This window comes from Salvia miltiorrhiza, chromosome 8, assembly GCF_028751815.1.
Source record: "Salvia miltiorrhiza cultivar Shanhuang (shh) chromosome 8, IMPLAD_Smil_shh, whole genome shotgun sequence".
Taxonomy (NCBI): Eukaryota; Viridiplantae; Streptophyta; class Magnoliopsida; order Lamiales; family Lamiaceae; genus Salvia; species Salvia miltiorrhiza.
In genome coordinates, this window is record NC_080394.1 from 18,478,862 (window position 1) to 18,500,635 (window position 21,774).

The 21,774-nt window shown below is 37.8% G+C and overlaps 3 protein-coding genes across 4 annotated transcripts in view; 2 read left to right on the plus strand and 1 right to left on the minus strand.

Moving 5' to 3' along the window:
* The window catches only part of LOC131001633 (uncharacterized), a 465,975-nt gene that overhangs the window by 9,861 nt on the left and 434,340 nt on the right, over positions 1–21,774 (minus strand). The window lies entirely within an intron of this gene.
* LOC131001658 (transcription initiation factor TFIID subunit 14b) lies at positions 9,984–13,706 on the plus strand. Of its 2 annotated transcripts, none has more exons than XM_057928219.1 (6): positions 9,984–10,240; positions 11,159–11,247; positions 11,377–11,598; positions 11,679–11,863; positions 11,965–12,074; positions 13,289–13,706. In XM_057928219.1, the coding sequence occupies exons 1-6, from the start codon at positions 10,130–10,132 to the stop codon at positions 13,373–13,375; spliced, it is 804 nt and encodes a 267-aa protein (XP_057784202.1). In that variant the 5' UTR covers positions 9,984–10,129; the 3' UTR covers positions 13,376–13,706. The 2 variants fall into 2 exon arrangements, with proteins under 2 accessions (XP_057784202.1, XP_057784203.1); XM_057928220.1 differs by having other exon boundaries at positions 10,021–10,240; positions 11,968–12,074.
* Positions 21,185–21,743, plus strand: LOC131001707 (auxin-responsive protein SAUR50-like). The gene has a single exon (XM_057928288.1). The coding sequence runs from the start codon at positions 21,366–21,368 to the stop codon at positions 21,609–21,611; it is 246 nt and encodes an 81-aa protein (XP_057784271.1). The 5' UTR covers positions 21,185–21,365; the 3' UTR covers positions 21,612–21,743.

Below are 21,774 nucleotides of genomic sequence, written 5' to 3' on the forward strand. Positions count from 1 at the left end.
ACGCCTGTTCGTTAATTTTTTTATGCCTGTTCAAAATGTCTTATGTTAAATATTTTATGTTAGTAAAAAATATTCAAAAAGTTTATTTAAGTGTTCGTAATTTTTTTACGCCTGTTCAAAATATTTTATGTCAAATATTTTATGTTAGTACAAAAAATTCAAATAGTTTATTTGGGTGTTCGTAATTGTTTAAGGCATGTTCAAAATGTTTTATATTAAAAAACCAAACAAAAAAAATAAGAATTCAAAGAAGAAATGAAAACAAAAGCGATTCGCTGATTTACTTAAGAAACCCTACCCGTTCGTGCATAACTTTGAGGAAGAATGGAAGCTATAAAGAAGGAGTGATTTTAGATTAAACCATTTTCATCCTATTAAATAGTGTTCCACGAAGAATCATAATTTATAAACGAACAGAACACAATTTATAAATGAACATAACACAATTTATAAATGAACAAATATATTCATATTTACTGGACACATGAATATCCCCAAATTTACATAAAAATTTCATTCAATTTGACGGAAACAAAAAAAAATATAGCAGTGCAGATCAACAGCATTGTCCTGCAGCAGCATCAGCCATCCATCCGCCTTCAGCAATGTCTCAGGGCTCGAATCAGATTTTGGACGTGATTTGTCAATGAGAAATTTAAAAAACGACATACTAGATATGTTCGAAAATTTTCTTAAAATTGAAAAATAGATCGGAAACCCTACCTTCGTTGAACTTCCGCCGTCGAACAGGAAAAGTCGTGAAAACCAAGATCCTGACCATGGTCGGCGAGATGGGAAACAAGCGCGGAGGCGCTGCGGCGGCGGGACGCGCGCTCAGACCAGCAGCGGCGACAGCCGTATGTGATGCAGCCCGAACAGAGCCAAGCTCGCGCCAAAGCAGAGTTGAATCCCACGCCAGACCAGAGCCAAGGACGCCAGCGGAATCGAGCTCGCCAAGGACGCCAGAGGAATCGAAGCGCCAGAGGAATCCTCCCGCCAGAGGAATCCGCTCGCCAGAGAAATCCTCCCGCCAGAGGAATCCGCTCGCTAGAGGAATCCTTCCGCCAGAGGAATCCTCCCGCCAGAGAAATCCCGGGTTTCCAGAGCAGAGGAGCGGACGTGCAAAGCAGAGCGTACGGAGCTGGTTTTCTCGCTAGGGTTATTTTAGCTTGTTGAGCAAGTTTATTAGTTTCCTTGTTTTTTACGATTATGTCCTTCGTTAAATTAGGGTTTTATTTTGCCTATATATATGGCGGCTGTATGGAACGATAAAACGAACTTTGATGATATATGAAAATTGTGAGATTATTCTCTCGTGAGAACTTCGAGTTCTTCCTGGATTTTGCCCAAGCAAATCCAACCTATCGGCGTATCGGCGGGTTCATCATCCCTCGTTGTGTGTCATTCAGCGTCCCCGAGTTGCTGCGTCAACTGCACGTTGGGGTTTAGGGATTCGTTCGCCTAAATCATTTCGTGGGTTAGATTGAGAGGTTTTGGGATTTCCATCTTTTATCTGTCTTTAATTTTATCATATCTTTCATCGTCTCCGAGTTACTGTATCAATCGTGCGTTGGGGTTTAGGGATCCGTTCTCTAGATCATTTCGTAGATTAGATTCAGGGGTTTTGAGGCATTCCTTCCTTTATCGGTATTTTCAATTTGTTCCATTCAATTTCAGTCTCCCGTGTACAAATCATTTAGATCAGTGAATTCCATATCTGTTACATTATTGTTGCGTTTTCCGGTGAAACTCCATATTTCCCGGCAAAGTTCTTATCATCTGGTATCAGTTTTCCAGGTTTCGTAAGGGCTACGCTATTAAAAAAAAGAGCAATTGACTGTGCAATTGAGGGTTTCGAAAGGGGCGAAATTCCTAGGGTTTTATCTTTGGTTCTGTTCTTAGTTTCAGGGTGTTCTGTTGGGTCCTGTTCCGAATTTCAGTTTGGGTAGACGTTTTCTAGGGTGTTCTGTTGGTTTCTGTTCAAAATTTTCAGGGTGTTCTGTTGGGTTTTGTTGGTCGCGTTTCCAGATTTCGTACGGGTAGAAATTATCCAGGATCTGGTCTTTTCTGTTTGGGTCTTTCTGTTCTTAACAGAGTATGAGGGTGAGTTCAGCAAATCACGGCCATTCGGTAAATTTTGATGGTTGCAATCGAGATAAGACGTGTCGTTCATGTCAAGGGTTCAGATCCCATGAGAGTGAGCAGTGGGCAAATTTCTTTCACACGCGATGTCTTGTCCACGACAAGGTGTGCAGTGTGATCATTGATGGAAAAAGTTGCACGAATGTGGTGAGTCGGTACATGGTGGAAAAATCGGGGCTGACCGAGGTGCAACACCCCAAGCCGTATCGTATGCAATGGCCGAATGAGACTGGCGTTGTCGAGGTTACCACGCAAGTGAAAGTGCCTTTTCGCGTTGGGAAATATGAAGATGAGGTTGTGTGCGATGTTATTCCCATGCAGGCGACCCACATTTTGTTGGGTAGACCGTGGCAGGTCGATAGACGAGCTATTTATGATGAAGTCGCCAATAAGTACTCCTTCGCGTATAGGCAAAAGAAGCTGGCATTTGTTTTCCTTAGTCCTACACAAATTTATGAGGATCACGTGCAACTGCAGCAACGGCACAAGGAGGCAGATAAAGTGAAGTCCATGGAGCAACAGGTGGAGAAAAAGGAGATGACGGGTGAAGTGGACCTTGATCGAGAGGTTGTTGTTGCTCTAACAGATGATAGCGATGTGGTGACTGATGGAGAGAAGCCCGATCCTGATATGCCACAATTGGAGGGGTCCGGCAACGAAAAGAGGGCGAAGAAGGTGGACGTGGAAGTCGTGATGGATCTCAAAGATGAGGCATGTCTACATCCGAAAGAATTGGTGATAGTTGATAGAGAGGTCAATATCAAAATTGATGAGTCTATTCCTAAGTTGGAGTCACGTGAGGAAGTGCTGTTGAGGAATCTAGTCCAACTCCTTTGGAAGCAAAGGTTGTGACGCAGATCAACAAGTATGCATGTGAAGTCTTTTATGATGAAGCGCCGTTGCAGATTAAGTTTAAATGGTGGGAGCAACCATGGCTGTTCGAAAGAGAAGTGCATGGCGGTATTCTTAACATCCAATTCGTCATGTTCAAAGCTGAAGAAAAATCTACGTTCAAGCCGAAGAACTGGTTTTTGATCCCGGCAAGACGAATGATGGACAAGAGAGAACAGTTCTGGTGAAGTCTAAATCGTTTATGGCAACAAACGAAGCTTTTGTTTTTGATCCAGGTATTTGCCTTCACGATTTGGATTTGAGGACAAATCCTCTTCAAGAAGAGGGGAATGATGCAGCCCGAACAGAGCCAAGCTCGCGCCAAAGCAGAGTTGAATCCCGCGCCAGACCAGAGCCAAGGACGCCAGAGGAATCGAGCTCGCCAAGGACGCCAGAGGAATCGAAGCGCCAGAGGAATCCTCCCGCCAGAGGAATCTGCTCGCCAGAGGAATCCTTCCGCCAGAGGAATCCTCCCGCCAGAGGAATCCCGGGTTTCCAGAGCAGAGGAGCGGACGTGCAAAGCAGAGCGCACGGAGCTGGTTTTCTCGCTAGGGTTATTTTAGCTTGTTGAGCAAGTTTATTAGTTTCCTTGTTTTTTACGATTATGTCCTTCGTTAAATTAGGGTTTTATTTTGCCTATATATATGGCGGCTGTATGGAACAATAAAACGAACTTTGATGATATATGAAAATTGTGAGATTATTCTCTCGTGAGAACTTCGAGTTCTTCTTGGATTTTGCCCAAGCAAATCCAACCTATCGGCGTATCGGCGGGTTCATCATCCCTCGTCGTGTGTCATTCAGCGTCCCCGAGTTGCTGCGTCAACTGCACGTTGGGGTTTAGGGATTCGTTCGCCTAAATCATTTCGTGGGTTAGATTCAGAGGTTTTGGGATTTCCATCTTTTATCCGTCTTTAATTTTATCATATCTTTCATCGTCTCCGAGTTACTGTAGGGATCCGTTCTTTAGATCATTTCGTAGATTAGATTCAGGGGTTTTGAGGCATTCCATCCTTTATCGGTATTTTCAATTTGTTCCGTTCAATTTCAGTCTCCCGTGTACAAATCATTTAGATCGGTGAATTCCATATCTGTTACATTATTGTTGCGTTTTTCGGTGAAACTCCATATTTCCCGGCAAAGTTCTTATCATCTGGTATCATTTCACCAGAAAAGTTCTTATCAGTATGCGTCGACGAGCCCTTCACGTGAAGTCAGCAGTGGCTGCGTGCGTCGACGAGCAGATGACGGTGACCGAAGCGATGATCCGTCCTAAAGACGGCGAAGAGAGAGGCGGCAAGGTGGATGCAAAAGGAAGCGAGGGAGACGGCTGGATGATTGAGAGAGAAACATATATCCCAAATTGATTGACCGAAAATGATGGTAATTGGGTATTGTGGAGACTAAGTGCGTTTGACTAATGGACATATTTACCCCTGTTCAATATAATGCACATAAAATATTGATTAATTAATAAATAAAATGGAGCATTCAATTTAATCATAACCGTTCAATCCCACTAAATAGATGGTTATGATTTATTCTTTATTCTCTACATATAAGGGATTCTTTGTTGAACTCAATCCTATATAGGTATATCTATAAATTTCAAACATTAGATGAATCATTCTGCTGCTAACAAGGGACAAATAATTGTAAAGTTGAACATTACTGAAATAATCACAAGTTTTAATTCTATCACACGCGTTGGTCAATCATTTAAACCAATGCCCCATATCACTTGCTCGTAGAGTGGTAAGATTAATATTATACATATATATTACATTTTCCAATTTATTTAAGGGTTAAAGTACAAATCCACCCTTAAACTAAACACCCTTAAAGCGTATATCCCCTCATTCTCGACCTTGGCCCAAATACACCCCCCGAGTCCATAAACATGGTGCATTTAAACCCAGCAAGTTAACGGCTGTTTCTTGCCGTTAACTTGTTGGGTTTAAATGTACCATTTTTATGGACTCTGGGGATGTATTAGGGCCAAGGTCGAGAATGGGGGGAGGGGGGTATAAGCGTAAGTTTTTTTTCTTTTTTCTAAGTGGTGTCGACGTGATTTTGATCCTAATCGGCGGCGGAGAGGGGATGTCCTCCCCTTACTACCTCGATCCTATCGCAATCGACGCATACTTTGTTGTTTCGAGGGGGATTTTCATCTCCTTCTCAACTAGCAACGATAGCCCCAACGGGATGTTGGTGACCAACCTCACGTCGTCGTCGGCACAATCGAACGCGATTTTTCTGCCAACGTCATCCTCAGTGACGACAAAAAATTCTCTGGCGTGTCCCTATACTTCGGCGCACCCCTCAACAACAAAATGCACAATTTAATTTATCCTAAAGACGACGACAATGACACAACAGAGGGGGGAAGTTGTCGGTGTCGGCACTGGGGATGAGCTCATTGGCACTGGTGCCGGTGGAGCGGTCACGACGGGAGGTAAAGTTGGAAGAGTTGAGACTGGAGCTGCAGCCAAGAGTGTTTTTTATGGCGGTAAAAGTTGGGGTTCCAGCGAAGGCTAGCCGGAAAAGTTTTAAGGAGCGAAATCCATGATTTAAATAATAATAATAAAAAGTTAACGGAGAGATAACGACGTTAACTCGTTGGGTTTAAATGCACCATTTTTATGGACTCAGGGGTATATTTGGGCCAAAGTCGAGAATGAAGAGTGATACGCTCCAGGGGTGTCTAATTTAGGGGGTGAATTTGTACCTTAACCCTTTATTTAATTAAGATTCATAATTATTCAATAACTACATCAATGAAAAATGAAAATACATCTACTGGTGATCCACAATCAAGTAACACAAAGTTCATGTGTTTTACAATCAGATATATCAAGCATGGTTTCTTATGATCCTTATATGGCCATATTTTAGGAAAACAATTGTAATCATAGATTCCTACTATTAACTGTTCAATACACATTATTTTTTGAACCTGTTTGTGACTAATAAAATGTAGGGAAAATTGCACCTAAATACACAAACTTTGCCGAAAATCCATATTTGACGCGAAGTTAGGAATTTACATTTTAATACACCAATTTAAGAAGTTGTTCAATTTTGACACATTTTTCAATTCCGGCGACCAGCATTCTGACGTGAACGCCGGAATGCCACATCATCACCACGTCACACACACACACACACACACACACTCCACTCTCTCTCTCTCTCTCTCTCTCTCTATACACGTCACCTTCCCCCCGTCGGACCCTCCCCCTCCCCAGAATCGCATTGCACTGCCGCCGTCGCCGAGCCCAGCCTCCCGCCGTCAGCCACTTCCCCCTTCCCAGAACTGCGTCGCACTGCCGCCGTCGAGCCCCACAGGGCCTCAGCCGCAAACCCTCCCTCCCCCCGTCGGACCCTCCCCCTCCCCAGAACCGCGTCGCACCCGCCGCCACTTCCCCCACCACCCGCAGCCCAAAATCGACTCCGCTATCTCTAACCTCCGACATCAACAGTAGATCCACGCTGCCTCCGTGCTTGTACTCTCTCGATCCTGAGTCACGCTGCCGCCGCCGCCGCTCACGGCCAAGCACAGACCCTAGATCTGCAAATCTGTGCAAACAAAAAAAAATGATGGTGGTGGAGATTTGGTGACGGTGGATATGACGTTTTTGGTGGTTATGGTGGAGGTGAGGGAAAACGGTGGTGGTGGGAAATCCGGTTGGTTTTGTTGGTGGAGGTGGCGGGTGCGTCGCGGTTCTGGGGAGGGGGAAGTGGCTGACGGCGGGAGGGAGGGTTTGTGGCTGTAGGGCTCGACGGTAGTGGTGCGACGCGGTTCTGGGGAGGGAGGGGGAAGTGGCTGACGGCGGGAGGCTGGGCTCGGCGGCGGTCGTGCGACGCGGTTCTGGGGAGGGGGAAGTGGCTAACGGCGGGAGGCTGGGCTCAGCGGCGGTGGTGCGACGCGGTTCTGGGGGGGAGGGTCCGACGGGGGGGGGGGGGAGGGGGGGGAGGTGACGTGTAGAGAGTGAGAGAGAGTGGGTGTGTGACGTGGCTGCGACATTGGCATTCCGGCGTCCACGTCAGAATGCCGGTCGCCGGAATTGAAAAATGTGTCAAAATTGAACAACTTCTTAAATTGGTGTATTAAAATGTAAATTCCTAACTTCACGTCAAATATGGATTTTCGACAAAGTTTGTGTATTTAGGTGCAATTTTCCCTAAAATGTACAATATCAAAATTTACAATATCTTCTATTCCCGCCCGACATTTAAGAGATGTTTTATTTTGTACAGGGTTTGAAGGGACAATATGAATACCGAATTGGCCAATCATTTCCAAAACAGATCAACAACAACCAAGTGATAAAACCACAGAGCTACTCATTGATAATACCGAATTTTATTATAAATCACAAATAACTTTCTTTATTATTATTAGGGTTAAGGTACAGGTACCCCCCTGAACATGACCCCCCTAGAACGTATACCCCCCCATTCTCCAACTTGGTACAAATTGCCCCCCAAACTCGACGGAAAGTATACAACTAACCCCACGCCACAAACGGCCGTTAGACGCCGTCCAGATTTTTTTTATTATTATTTAATATTACGCCGCCCACTCCAGCTCCCTCTCCCCTCTCGACACCTGCAGCAGGTAGTCGTGCAAGCTGCCGTTCTTCATGAACTCGTAGACTAAGTAGTGGCAATCCGGCCGCGGGAGGTGGGCCAGCAGGGGCAGGAGGTTGCGGTGGCGGATTTCTCCCACCGTCTTGATTTCAGATCGGATTTGCCGCATTTTCTTGTTGAGGAGCTTGCTGTCTTCTTCCGTCAGCTCCTCCGTGTCTTCTTGATTGCGATTTCCTTGCCGTCGCTTCCCGGTAAAACGGCTTTGTAGACTTCGCCGCATCCGCCTTTTCCGATGATGTTGAGCGATGATAATCCGTCTTCTTTTTCTAAGAAGGCCAGGTCTTCTGGCTTCTTGATCAATGGGGAGAATATTTTAATTCCGGTATCCTTGTTTCTGCCGTTGATTAGGAGCAGGAGCAGCTTGAAAACTAAGGAGAAGACTAATCCAGATAAGATTCCTCCGATTACTCCGAGAGACCACCCGATTATTCTCTTCTTGTTGTTTTTCCTGTGTCTGCGGCCGGTGGGAGCGGCTGACGGACCTCCCGCCGGAGATGGGCCCGGGGCGAGGAACAAGGCTGGTAATTTGGAGCCGTTCTTCGCAGCGGCGGGGGAAATTTCGGCCAAGGAGTAGCGTTTTGGGATCGTGGATTGGATTCCAGTCGATTCTGCAGCCACGGAGTGGTGGCTTTGATCAGCGGCGGAGCTCTAATCTACTTCCTGGCATACACTCATTCTTGGTGGGCCCCACATGTAATATTAAATAATAAAAAAAATCTGGACGGCGTCTAACGACCGTTTGTGGCGTGGGGTTAGTTGTATACTTTTCGTCGAGTTTGGGAGGCAATTTGTACCAAGTTGGAGAATGGGGGGTATACGTTCTAGGGGGGTCATGTTCAGGGGGGTATCTGTACCTTAACCCTTATTATTATATGTTTGTTCTCAATAAAGGATAAATTTGATCTTTTTTCTTGCATATATTTTACATAAATCTCCAACTGTTTTTTCATCTCCAATAGCAAGGATGATAGAATTGATCTGAAATGGGAAAGGCTGAGGCATCTTTAGAATTTGCTCAAGAGCGAGATTTGTCAACTTCATATAACCTTATTCTATTTTTCACCTGCACATGAATTATATTTTCCGAACCCTTTTGTTGTTATCATTAGAGAGATGTTTGGATTTGAATTTAATTGCAGTAAGGCTTTCAAGAAGAGTTGGAAAGGACTATTGCGTTCCATGCTTTTGAAGATATTGTCAATTGTCCTTTTCGGTGAGCTGTTGTGTAGTTGGTCCTTTTGAGTATTTGCTATTAATTTTCTTAAATAAATTATGGACTAATGGTCAATAGGTTAGAAAATTTCTTCATTTTTATGTTAATTTTATTTTAATTAAATTAATTACTATAATTATCATTACACTTTACACTTTGTATAAATTGAAAATTTATATTTTTAAATTCAGGATTTTATTGAGTAGTTGATGTGAATTATTATATTCTATTAATAAAAAATATGTTGTATTTGTTTATATTTTGATTTTTTATTATTTTTATTTATTTATTTAAATTTATCATTTAATTTCGACGTCCGCACGAATAGGCATATACTAATTGAAAATTAAAAGACAAAATATACTTTGAGCGATTTTATTGAGTAATTGATGTGAATTATTATATTTTATTGATAAAAAATACTCCCTCTGTCCATGAAAGAACTTCCTAGGAGGGAGTGACACGAGTTTTAAGAAAAAATATTGTTGAGTGTATTGAGAGTGGATAAAAGGTAGTTGAGTGTATTGGGAGTGGTGAAAGGGTGTTATAATTAATATTGAGAGTTGTGAAAAGTGAAATGTAAGAGGATTATAAGTGCTGGGGTATAGTCCAAAAATAGGTAGGAAGTTCTTTTGTGGACGTCTCAAAAAGGAAATATAGGAAGTTCTTTCGTGGACGGAGGGAGTATGTTGTATTTGTTTATATTTAAATTTTTTATTATTTTTATTTATTTATTTAAATGTATCGTTTAATTTCGATGTCCGTCGTATATCGCACGAATAGGCGTATACTAATTGAAAATTAAAAGACAAAATATACTTTGAGCATTCACATCGGGTAGGTTCATCGCCTGACTCTAGTTTTAAAAATAAGGCACTTATTGTGGGATAATTAAAAAAAAAAAAAGTAGGACACTTCTTAAGGGACGAGGAGAGTATATATTTGGACTAAAGCCCAATGGTACGGGGCCCGACAGCCCAATGTAACAAACTTATCCAAATTATATTTGGGAAAAAAATTTAATAACAAGTCAGTGGGTGTAATATCTCGAAGAAATTTATTTGGACTAAAGCCCAATGGTACAGGGCCCGACAGCCTAAGCCAAGCATGAGTCAAAATCACAAGGCACTAGCGCCAAATGCACTGAAAATATAAACCCTAATTTATTGTCAAAATCCCTAAATCATCTGAAACGAAAATAGCGAAATTCTACTTTGCAGATGCTCGGCAATGGCTGAAATAGTAGAAATTGACGGTCAGCCGGAACGAAATACCAACGAACCCACTCTAAAGCCACAGCGGATCAAAATTACTAGAGCTTCTGACGACGGAGACAAAAAGGTAGCTCTTTCTACCCAATTTGATTTCCAATTTTAAATATTTGTCACATTTTCTTTAGTTTGTACGCTTATGAAGTATGTTTACACAAGCATGCAGTATTTCTATCGTGTTTTTAGGTATTATGGATTTGTGATGTCCACCTTTAGTCTGTTTCCGTCGTATGAACTGCATATGCATAGGCATAGCAAGCTGCATGGACAACATAGAGACATGAATGCATCAGTAAATGAACTTCAGTCACACTTTGAGTATATAATTCTTATCCCTTTGTATACTAACAGTTAGTTAACGGAATTTTCCATACCTCGTTTTACTCCATGCATTCACATCGTCCAAGATATGTACAATCACCCTTTGACTACTTGTTCTGCGGGGCTTGGCTGAAGTTAAGGTGTTTGTGTATAATCGATCTTTTTGACTAGCTGGGTTGGCTTCAGAACTGGTGAAAAGCATGAGATGCAGCGAATACAACAACTAAATCCTTCATATCTCGAAACTGAATCTGTATTAATGACTATTACTATTATCAGACTGAAACTGACTACCTTAACTTTTGTTTTATGTTAACACACACACACACACACACACACGTGGACATACACAAATAGTGTTATTAATCTGCCTATCTGGTTTATAGTTGCCCTGCTGTTCAATTTCGTTTTGAGAACAAAACTAACCCTTGGAAGCTATACAATTTACAAACTTTATTAGGTTCATACTGATACAGTAATATTCTATTTGAACTACTCTTTTCTGCTTCTTGTAGAGGGTAAGATCAACGATGAATCTCGTGTCTTGTCATAACTTCTTCCTGATGGTCATTATTATTCAATTCCACCAAAAGATGTGTTGATAATCTTTGTCATTGAGCTGGCAATGCTTGTAGTTTTAACATAATGTTTTATGGATGCCTTGCAGATTTTGCAAAAGAGACTCAAAGATGTTGAAATTTGTGTTCCGATAGTTTATGGGACAATTGCCTTTTGGCTTGGTAGAAAGGCCTCTGAGTAAGTTGAATATCAGAGTTATATGCCTGTTTTTTTTGTCATAGCTCATTTTGTTGGTGGGCCTTGGGAACTCTTGCAGACCAATTAACTTAGTTGATGATTTTATCGGATGTCTTTGTTTGTTATTAGAACTCAGTCACACAGGTGGACTGTCTATGTCCGAGGGGCAACAAATGAGGATATTGGGGTAGTGATCAAGCGTGCTGTATTTCAGTTGCATCCAAGTTTTGAAAACCCTGTTAGAGTCGTCGAGTCACCACCTTTTGAGTTATCGGAGTGTGGTTGGGGTGAATTTGAAATTGCCATCTCTCTTTTCTTCCACAATGATGTTTGTGAAAAGCAGTTGGATTTGTAAGTCTCTTTTAATTTTGACTTTGAATATGCTTCTTCATTGCTCACCAGTATATTTGATAATGTCTTTCTATGTTTAGGTATCACCATCTTAAATTGTATGCTGAAGATGAAAGTGGTCCTCAGTCAGCTAAAAAGCCTGTTGTCGTGGAAACATACAATGAGATAGTCTTTCCTGATCCCTCTGAGAGTTTCTATGCTCGCATCCAGAAGCATCCTGCTGTAATTGTGCCTCGACTTCCAGTCATGTTAAACTTGCCCACTGGTAATGCCATTACCATCTATTTTACTTCCATGTTGTTTGTTTATTCTTGGCATGATGGGCGACAATCTTATCTCTTCCTACCTTTTATGGTACCTATACAGAAGATCTGAATGAAAAGAAAGGTGATACCAAAGACAACCCGTTGAGTCAATGGTTTATCAATTTCTCTGAGGCAGATGAGCTGTTAAAACTTGCTGCTGCTCGTCAGCAGGTAAGGCATTTGTGTTCCCTTGGCATATTAGCGGAACCATAATTGCATGAGGACATGCCTGAAAATTAATTTTGACGTCTTTGCCACAAATTCCCATCAATCATACTTGCTGCAGAGTATTTGCCATGCGGGGATTTTTTTTTCACTGTCCTGATTCTGTTTCTAATCTTCTACATATGTGTATGCTCCATAATCTGATGGAAGATGTCATTTTTTTTTTTTTGGGGGGGGGGGGGGGGGGGGGAATGGTGCTCATTCAGGTCAATTATTATCCAAGAAAATTATTAAAATTCACTGCATTTTATGCTTTTACGAGAAACCAAGACGGATATGGGATCACTTTGCTCATCTAAATTCATTTGGATAGTCCACTATTTTTCAGACTGTTGTGACTGTAAAGTTTGATGCCAAATTGTCATATTTTAATAATTATTCACACGTTTTCTTAAGTGGGTTGGGAAGAGTGGAAGCAACCACTTCCAATATCCAGAACAAAAAGTTTCATTTGCATAATATCATCCAATCTGCAGTTATTCAGTGAGACTAATTAATTTATATTTTCCCTTAACATCCGATCCTTCACACCTGCCTTACCAATTGGAGATTCTTGATTCTCTGAACAGAAGCTTTAAAAATGAAAAAATAATATTTCTATAGAGGAATAAATTTATTTAAGTTGCTCCGTATATACCATTATTTTTTCTGATCATCTTATAAGATGGATTTCCATGGCATTTTGTAGAGCAGTAAAGCAATTTTTATTGTTTCTTCTATGGTTGACTTATGTACAGGCATGGTGTTATTGGTGCAAGAGTCGGTGCAAGCATGAACTGAATATAGTTGCAATTTCAAAATTACCTAGGATGTTACATGTGCAAGTGGTGTTAACTTAATTGCTTTCATACTCTCGACATATAGTTGTGTCCTCGTTTTATTCTGTTGGTTGATTACTTTGTGATTTGAACTTTAGTTATTTTATACTATCAAGCACTGAACTCATCCAAAAAATGTCCTATTCTTCCTTTCTCATTAGTCATCTATGCTAGCTGTAACTGGTTTTTTCCTGTGTTTCAATTGTCAATTTCTTGCCATTTCTTATGGGAGATATTGATTCATGGGGATTATTTTGACTGTCACAATCAGGCATTAGTGTCTGTATTTCAGATTTTGGCATATTATGGACAATTCTTCTGACTTTGTCTACATTATGGTAGGTCCAAGCCCATATTATCAAGCTAAGAAGGCAACTGAGCGTCATCGATGGGCTGCCACTACAGTCATGGAAACCAGGTTCTGGTTAGGGGACATGGCACATGATGAATCATGGTAAAACGATATTGGGATAAACCATGGATATGTACATATATGTATTAGCTTAGGACAGGGAAAACTTTAATTGTTGATAATTCTCCCCGTAGACGTTTCTTATTCCTCATGCTCTCCATTTGCATTTGAGGACCATCATTGTCTTGTATTAGAGGAGAAATTATTGTTTTGCAGAGAAGGTGGTGGTGTCATATTTTGTCTGTACAACACTGAAAAATAGAACGCCTTGCCTATGTTCTGGTATCTCTTTCAAGAGGAATCCTTAACAGTTGTACACAGCATTAAATTCAGATTCATTTCCTCTCAGAAGGTATAATATGGGAGATGATCTTGGTAGGCGAGAATAACATACTAACATGTTGCACATGCCAAGTTCGAAAGTCATTGTCATTGCAATTAATTTTGCCTGCACTTGACTCCTTGTAATATAGAGATCCTTTTCTGTTCTGGTCCTTTGAACTCAAGCTTCTAATATCTCTGATTCTCTGTGCTGTATCACTGAAGAAGAACCTAACACCCGGCATGGACCAGGGACCGTAGACTGATTTACACCTGACGTGTGTACTATGTTGAATAACTTGAACTTAGTACATGTAATAATAAGTGGGCGTTTACTTTGCATGATTAAGTGGGCGTTTACTTTACACCAGACGTGTGTACTATGTTGAACAGTGGGTACTATGTTTAAATTTGCCTGCACTTGACTCCTTGTAATATTAAGATCCTTTTCTGTTCTGGTCCTCTTATCAATCATGCAAAGTACTTGAACGTTGTTTCTGCTGCTTGATTTGGAATAGTTCCTGTGGATAATATGCGTGGCGGAATGGGAGATATGGAAGATAGGTAAGGTGGCTGACTGGTCCCCCTGTGCAATAGGAGATATCTACTTTTCCATCACCGGAAAATATTCTCATTTCTGGTGGTGCTTCTTCTGGTTAGGGGGCAAGACTATTGTAGGAGCTTTGTTCCTTTCCGATGTTTGATTTATTAGAATTTGGTATTGCACATGGGTAGATATACCAGAGCATTTATCTTAAATCTGCTACGTCTGATGAGGTGAGGACAAACATATGTGAACAAGGACGAAAGGCTTATGTGGTGGTGGTGCAATGGTACATCACGGTAGGTGGTTTGGTGACTTGGTCCAACTTTTATTGATTATGATGGTGTTTGTGTTTGCAAACTGTTATGCATCTAACCACCTTCCTCTACAGGTATCGCTTTCGTTCCAATTAATAATGCTGGACAACGCCCCAGGAGCACAGAAGATGCAATTATGGAATGGTATGGTATTTTTTTCGTAGCTTTCTCGAGAAAAGAAATTGTGCAGCGCATCTAGCGCGACTTTTGGTTGCGCTCTATAGTGCTGCTGCGAATGTGGTCGCGCGTGATGCATTTAACGTAGTTCTCTATTGCAAAATGACTTTTCATTTCCTTTTCAGAGTTACTATATGCTCTAGTTGTATGTTGATTATGTTGTCGTACATGGATGTTAATCGCTCATTTTCGGGCTAGATTTTCCTACGCTAGATGGGCGGGCTAGTAAATTTACATATATTTTTTCACATATTGTATAAATTGCTAATTGATGTCCCTATAAATGATGCTTCTCTCTTATACTCCCTCCGTCTATGAAGGAACTTCCTAGGAGGGGTGGCACGAGTTTTAAGAAAAAATATTGTTGAGTGTATTGAGAGTGGATAAAAGGTAATTGAGTATATTGGGAATGGTGAAAAGATGTTATAATTAATATTGGGAGTTGTGAAAAGTGAAAAGTAAGAGGATTATAAGTGGTAGGGTATAGTCCAAAAATAGGTAGGAAGTTCTTTTGTGGACGTCTCAAAAAGAAAATATAGGAATTTCTTTCGTGGACGGAGGAAGTAGTATTTCTTTTACTTGCCATCTCTTATTTCTTAAATTAACATATACACGAAAAGGAAGGTAGAAAATAAATTAGATGATTTATCTATATCTTCTTCGTCTATTAAAAAGTGATATATTACAATACAATTAGATGATTTAAAATTTGATGAAGTGTACTATTACCATTAAAAATAGTTGATCCAACTTGAAAGCATGAAACCCCTAGTCGTGCCATATACAATAAGGGGTGTTTACTTTGCATGATCGAGTATTTTTATATTTAAGATTAAATTTTTTTCAATCCCATCGTTTTAATGAGATAAAAATCAAGCAAGATTAGCTTAAATGATTGAAATAATTAAGGGTTCTAGGATATCCTAAAGTTTTAATCCATCAAATTAAATAAGGGATTATCCTTACTATTTTGATATATCAAGATTAATCTTTTAAAGCAAATGCCCTCTAAGAGTACGATATTTGCATTGCTCAATTCAAAATGGTATAATTAAATGAGTAGTACTATTTGGACAAAATTAATCTTTTAAAGTAAATGCCCTCTAAGAGTACGATATTTGCATTGCTCAATTCAAAATGGTAAAATTAAATGAGTAGTGTTATTTGGACAAAATTTATCCGAACAAAGAAAAGGATAAATATTTTAAAATTTTGATTTATTTAAAAAAATTAGTTTAAATTTAAAAAGAATTTAATTAGTTTTATTGTTTTATCCACATTGTAGTTTTTTTGTAATTTTTTAATAATTTTTTTTTTGTAATTTTTGTATTTTAAAAATAGTAAAATTTGAAAAAGGTTACTCGAAAATCACAAAAAAAACTAGTACAATATAGAGAAAATAATAAAATTAATTAAGTTATTTTTTATTTTGAAGGAAAAGATCTAAATAAAAATTTATTTTAAAAATATTTAATCATATTTTGTTGAGTTAGAGGGTTTTTTAGAACAATAACTTAAGTTGATTTGGAAATTAGGATAATAACTTCCGAACTTATAAAAATAGGACACTAATTAATAAGCGTTGCACCCGCAGGACATTTATGGGTCAATTATTGAATTTTGAGACTTTTTTTGCACGGACCAAGCACATGACAACCCGCGCGGAAGGGTTGATTATGTGGCAAGCACGTCATTTTTACTGCTCCAGATAGGATGTCGTGTGCTTGGTTCATATTTCATGCAAAAAAATTCAAAAATTCGATAGTTGGCTGAAAAATGTCCTGCGAGTGCAACACTTATTAATTAGTGTCCTAGTTTTACAAATTTGAAAATTATTGTCTTAATTTTTAAATCAACCTAAGTTACTGTCCTAAAAAATCCTTTTGATCAGACAAATTTTGTCCTGCATTATTGTACCAATTAAATCGGCAGAGATGGTAAGTTACATCTAAGCCAAGAGATATGTGACATACGATTAGTTAGTTTGGCCATGCATTGAATCGGATGAAACATGTTGGTAAGCAATTAATGCTAAGGGCAGACCATCCAGTCTTATCAAAGCATCTTCAATGATTGAATATTCATAACTAGAGACTTTAAATTTAGTGGTACAGTACATGTCGCTCGTATACTCTCTAATCTCTATCTTACGAAATTAATCCTTTATCTTTTGGGGAGATGTTTTAAGATATTGTTCAATTTCTAAATTTGAATTGTCTTCAAATTTTATTTTACTAAAATAATCTTATCTAATGTTCGTGAGAAATAATATGTGAATTAAATAAGGACAAATAAAAAATTGTATATAGATAATATTTTTTAAATGAAATAAATATTCCCTTTGTCCACTAAAATTATTTTCTTTTTGGCACGTTTCTCAAAATTACGAATTTTTTATTTTTGAACATTATCTCATACGTCATTTGACAATTTTATCTTAATGTGAGATCATTTATCTACTATCAATATCTTCAACAAAATTTTCAATAATTTTTTATTAAAATTCGTACTAAAAAAATTAATACATAAATATAAGGAACATAGGGTGTATATTTTTAATTCCGTGTAAAAATAAAATGGGGATTGTTTAGATGGGATAGAAAAAGTATTACTTACTCCCTCCATTTTTTATTAAGTGTCCACAGCCGTCAAAATACACATATCATTAAAATAAGATATTTTACATTTGTAATCTTAGTAATTATCATAATAAATGCATATATACAACTAATTATTATATTTATACAAGTATTAAATAAGGATAAAATAGAAAAAATGTCATAAATATACTCTCAAATTTTGAAATGGGACACTTATTGAGAAATAAAAAAATGATCTAAATGGGACACTTATAAAAAACGGAGGGAGTAGTCCATAACATTGAAAAGACATACTAATTTATAGTAGCTTTCATTCATGATGTCGTACGCGCGCCAAAGTACATATATAACTATGGGAAGTTGATCATGTACATGAGTTTCCTAGTGTTGGAATTAATAAATAATTTGGACCATTTATATTTCTATAATTAATTAACAGTTGTTATGAAAAGAAGCATTAAACATTACTAGTCATGGAATGAATTAAATTTTGACAAATATCTAATTACTAGTCATTGAATGAATTAAATTTTGACAAATATCTAATTGATCCCTTTCTTTCACTTATTATTTTTCCCGTCTTAGCTTATTAATAACTACTAATAAACATATGAATTTTTTCAATGTATAAAATCAAAATTTCAATGGCTTTAGCTACTACAATATTCCCGATCACGATCTTTTAGTATTTTACTGTGAAATATGAAAGAAATAAGAAATAATGTACAAAAAGTATTATGTAAAAGAAGCATGATATATATATATATATATATATATATATATATATATATATATATAGGGGTGGGCTACCGTGAGAGCACATCTTAAAATAAGAAATAAGAGCAATTTTTACTGTATGAATTTTATGTAGAATACGTATGAATTCGCTGTATAAAGGTATGAATTGTGAAAAATAATTTTTTGCTACCTTTGGGATTCGAACTCAGGACCATAAATCCATCTAACAGGATGACGAATCAACCGTAGATCTTGATGATCTAAGGGCTGAAAATGATTCTTATTTTATATCTTAAGAAATGCTCTTATTTTAGAGAGGTTCAAATAAGAACCACTAAATAAAATTAGAACAGAGAACCATTTTAAGTCATTCGATCATCAAGATCTACGGTGGATGCATCATCTTGGTGGATGAATTCAGATCCTGGGTTCGAATCCTGAAGGGAGCAAAATTTTTATTATTTTCGGATGCATTAAATTTAATAGCGAATGCATTAATTTATATAGCAGATGCATTAATTTTAATAGTTCTTATGTTCTCACGATAAGTGTGGTTCTCATTATAACCACACCCTATATATATATATATATATATATATATATATATATATATATATATATGCAAATATGATAGTTCTTTATACATTACAATAATATTCTTCCAATGACAATAGTAGATTATGAGAATATTAATAATTCAAAAGGGTTTCTAGTTTCATGTTAGGGATGATTTCTACCGGAGCTTTTAACTACGTATGCATACTGTTAGTTTCGAGCAAGTGCGTATTGATGTATTGGAGGGGGGAGGAGGGAAAGGGATACACCAATTACAACTTTTTCGTTGTTTTTTAGAGTTGCACGTGTTCAAAGAACATGTTCAGCTAATAATGAATTAGCTGATGTATTCTAATAAGCTAATTAAGTAGATTGATCATGTTCCAGATAAGTATGTTCACACTAAGTGTTCAGTAATCAATCCTAGTTACTACTAGCAAGCTGATTAGTTTGATTGATGACTGGATATGTGCGGAATGTAGTGGTTAATATTAGCTTTATGAAAATCTCTTTGACTATCAAATCAACTTAATCATCACTCGATATGAATAATATTTGTAACACAAACTAACTTGATTTGATAAGATAGATGCAGAATGATTGTATGCTTAATGATGACAAATATATGACGATAAGTAAACATAAAGTAAAACACACAAAGGTTTAACGTGATTCAAAGCCAACTATTCCTACATCCACAACCCTGCTGAACAAGGGAATCTACTTAACTTTAGGATTCCTTGTTTTTAGGTTGCAAGTCAACCAACCAGCTAGTTTCGTTAAGCTGATCCACGGGTTACGTGGTCGTGATTGTTTCAAGCAATTTGCACAGTTTGCGTCTGTCTCCTCTATCAACTTTCAGATTACTCACACGTGGCTTACTCGCCAACCTCCTTCGAATTCTAACACCTATCTTTTACAAGGGGTACTGTAGTACTGTTTCGAAGAGATCTCCAACTAATTGAACACATTATTACAATGAAGAATAGATGGATAGTTCAGTGTATATTCGGAATCTAGGCTAAGAATATTACAATGAGTACTGCCTAGCTAGAAACTAAGTATTGATTTACAAATATGAATTTGGAATATTACACTTTAAAACGAATTCCTCTTCGGAATGTTGCTATTGTCTTGAAGGATAGCTTGAGATATCAAATGTGTAGCAACTCCAGTGCATTTGATTTTGATCTTTCGTAATATATATATAGACGGGACTTGAATAGAGCCGTTAGAGAGTGTCTTCTTCAATTTCATAAAATAAAGTTACACCCTTATTGGTTTCTTGTCATGAAAACATTTTTGCGGCAAATAAGGAAATAGACGATGCAAGGGTAGCCTAGTGTTAGACCTATCTCCCTATGAAACTATATATTCAAGATTTAAATTGAAATTATTTTTTTATAACTACAAATTAGACAAAATTGTAAATGTAGGTTTGGATCTTGTTGACCCATTTAACAGGGAGACATTTGATCCAAGTATTTGTGACACGGGAAAAAGCAAAGAATGACGAATTTTTGAGCAGTTTAGTTATACGTCGAGTCTTTGAATTCCTTGCATTCTCACGTAATCTTTGAGTGAGTTGTGGATATATACGTTATCCTCCTTTTGGCAAAGGACACTTTAGGACAAAATATCATCATATGTGCGCCTATTAATTTTTCTCCAAATTTATCTCAAATAATATCACATTTATACACTCTAGAATCATACATGACACATGAAATGATATATACATAATTAATTAATATATAAGGATGGTAATTATTATTATTTAGGGAAGGAAGGCGATGGATTTAAACTCTCTTTGTTTACGTAAATAAGATAAACATTCACCCTGACTTCGAAAGGACGGATTATAATTGACATACTATTACTTAACAAATCAATATTGATGTTATATATGATAAAGATAGGTCTATGAATTATCAAGAAGAATAAAAATACTAAAATTAATCTAAGTCTACGTCTTGGGCTTTGACTATGACAGGTATCTTCTTTGTAGAAGCCAGTTCAAGAAAAAAGGATTGTCGTTGAATATAGCTCCAAATTAAAATCGAGCTTTCCAAATAAAGACAAAATAGCCTAGACCCATATGTATAGTATAGTCCCGGATAAAACATAATACAAAATGCATATCATTTAATTAATGGTTAATTGCCACAATAACACAATATTCTAATTAATTTGTAACATTTGCACGATTTTTAAAACGATGCAACTATAATATCACCTTTTGATGACAAGTAACGACTAATATATAATATGGGGGGGAAATATTTAAAGATTTAGTATTTTGTGTGTTAAGTGTGGCGGGTGAAAAAGTGAAAATATGAATAAAGGGAAAAACTTTTGCCATATAAGGAATGTGCTTAAGTTTCGCGGGACAAATCGAAAAAGAATATTGCTCAAGTTTAACGAGACGAGGAAATATTTAATTATTTCCTTTATAAAAATGAGTAATTAGGATACGAATCTATTAAAAAAAAGGTAGTAAGGTGGGAATGAGAAATTAAGCATTGGATGGCCCAATTGTCCTGTTGTAGGGCACATTAGGAATGGGTGAGAAGATCTCAACACGATTTGTTAAGAAAAAAGAACATCCATGCAACAATTAGTTGTTTGCCCCCACACTCCACATGTTTTTGCTTCTTCCAATATTTGTATATATATATATAGCTTTAGCTCCCTTCATTTTTTCCCAGCATGCAGCCAATTTATTTGAAAAAAAGAAAAGAAAAAAGAGGTAGGCATGGCTATATGGAAAGCAAACAAGAGCGGCAAATGGTCGAGGAAGGACGTCCCAAAAGGGCATTTTGCAGTATACGTGGGAGAGAAGAGGAGCAGATACATAGTTCCTATTTCATTTCTGGAAAATTCCATGTTTCAGAGACTGTTGCAGAAGGCCGAAGAGGAGTTTGGATTTCACCACGATATGGGATTAACCCTTCCTTGTGATGAACAACATTTCTGCTCTTTGGTTGCCATGATTAGATGATTGTATAATTAGGGTTTCTTTCTTTGTTTCTAGTTTAATTCATAGCTACCAATCGCTATGACTTGCTATGTTGTACATGCTAAAACATCTTTGGCCTTGGAAGATTGAATTTATTTGCACAAGTTTTGCTAATCTATAGTACTCTACGTCCATATATTTTGAT

What these genes read in the sequence shown, in the direction of transcription:
- LOC131001658 (XM_057928219.1), top strand. Translation starts at nt 10,130, where the DNA reads ATGGCTGAAATAGTAGAAATTGACGGTCAGCCGGAACGAAATACCAAC. An exon ending in CTTGGTAGAAAGGCCTCTGA is followed by an intron (nt 11,248 to 11,376) that starts GTAAGTTGAATA and finishes GTTTGTTATTAG; the next exon opens with AACTCAGTCACACAGGTGGA. An exon ending in TGTGAAAAGCAGTTGGATTT is followed by an intron (nt 11,599 to 11,678) that starts GTAAGTCTCTTT and finishes TTCTATGTTTAG; the next exon opens with GTATCACCATCTTAAATTGT.
- LOC131001707 (XM_057928288.1), top strand. Translation starts at nt 21,366, where the DNA reads ATGGCTATATGGAAAGCAAACAAGAGCGGCAAATGGTCGAGGAAGGAC.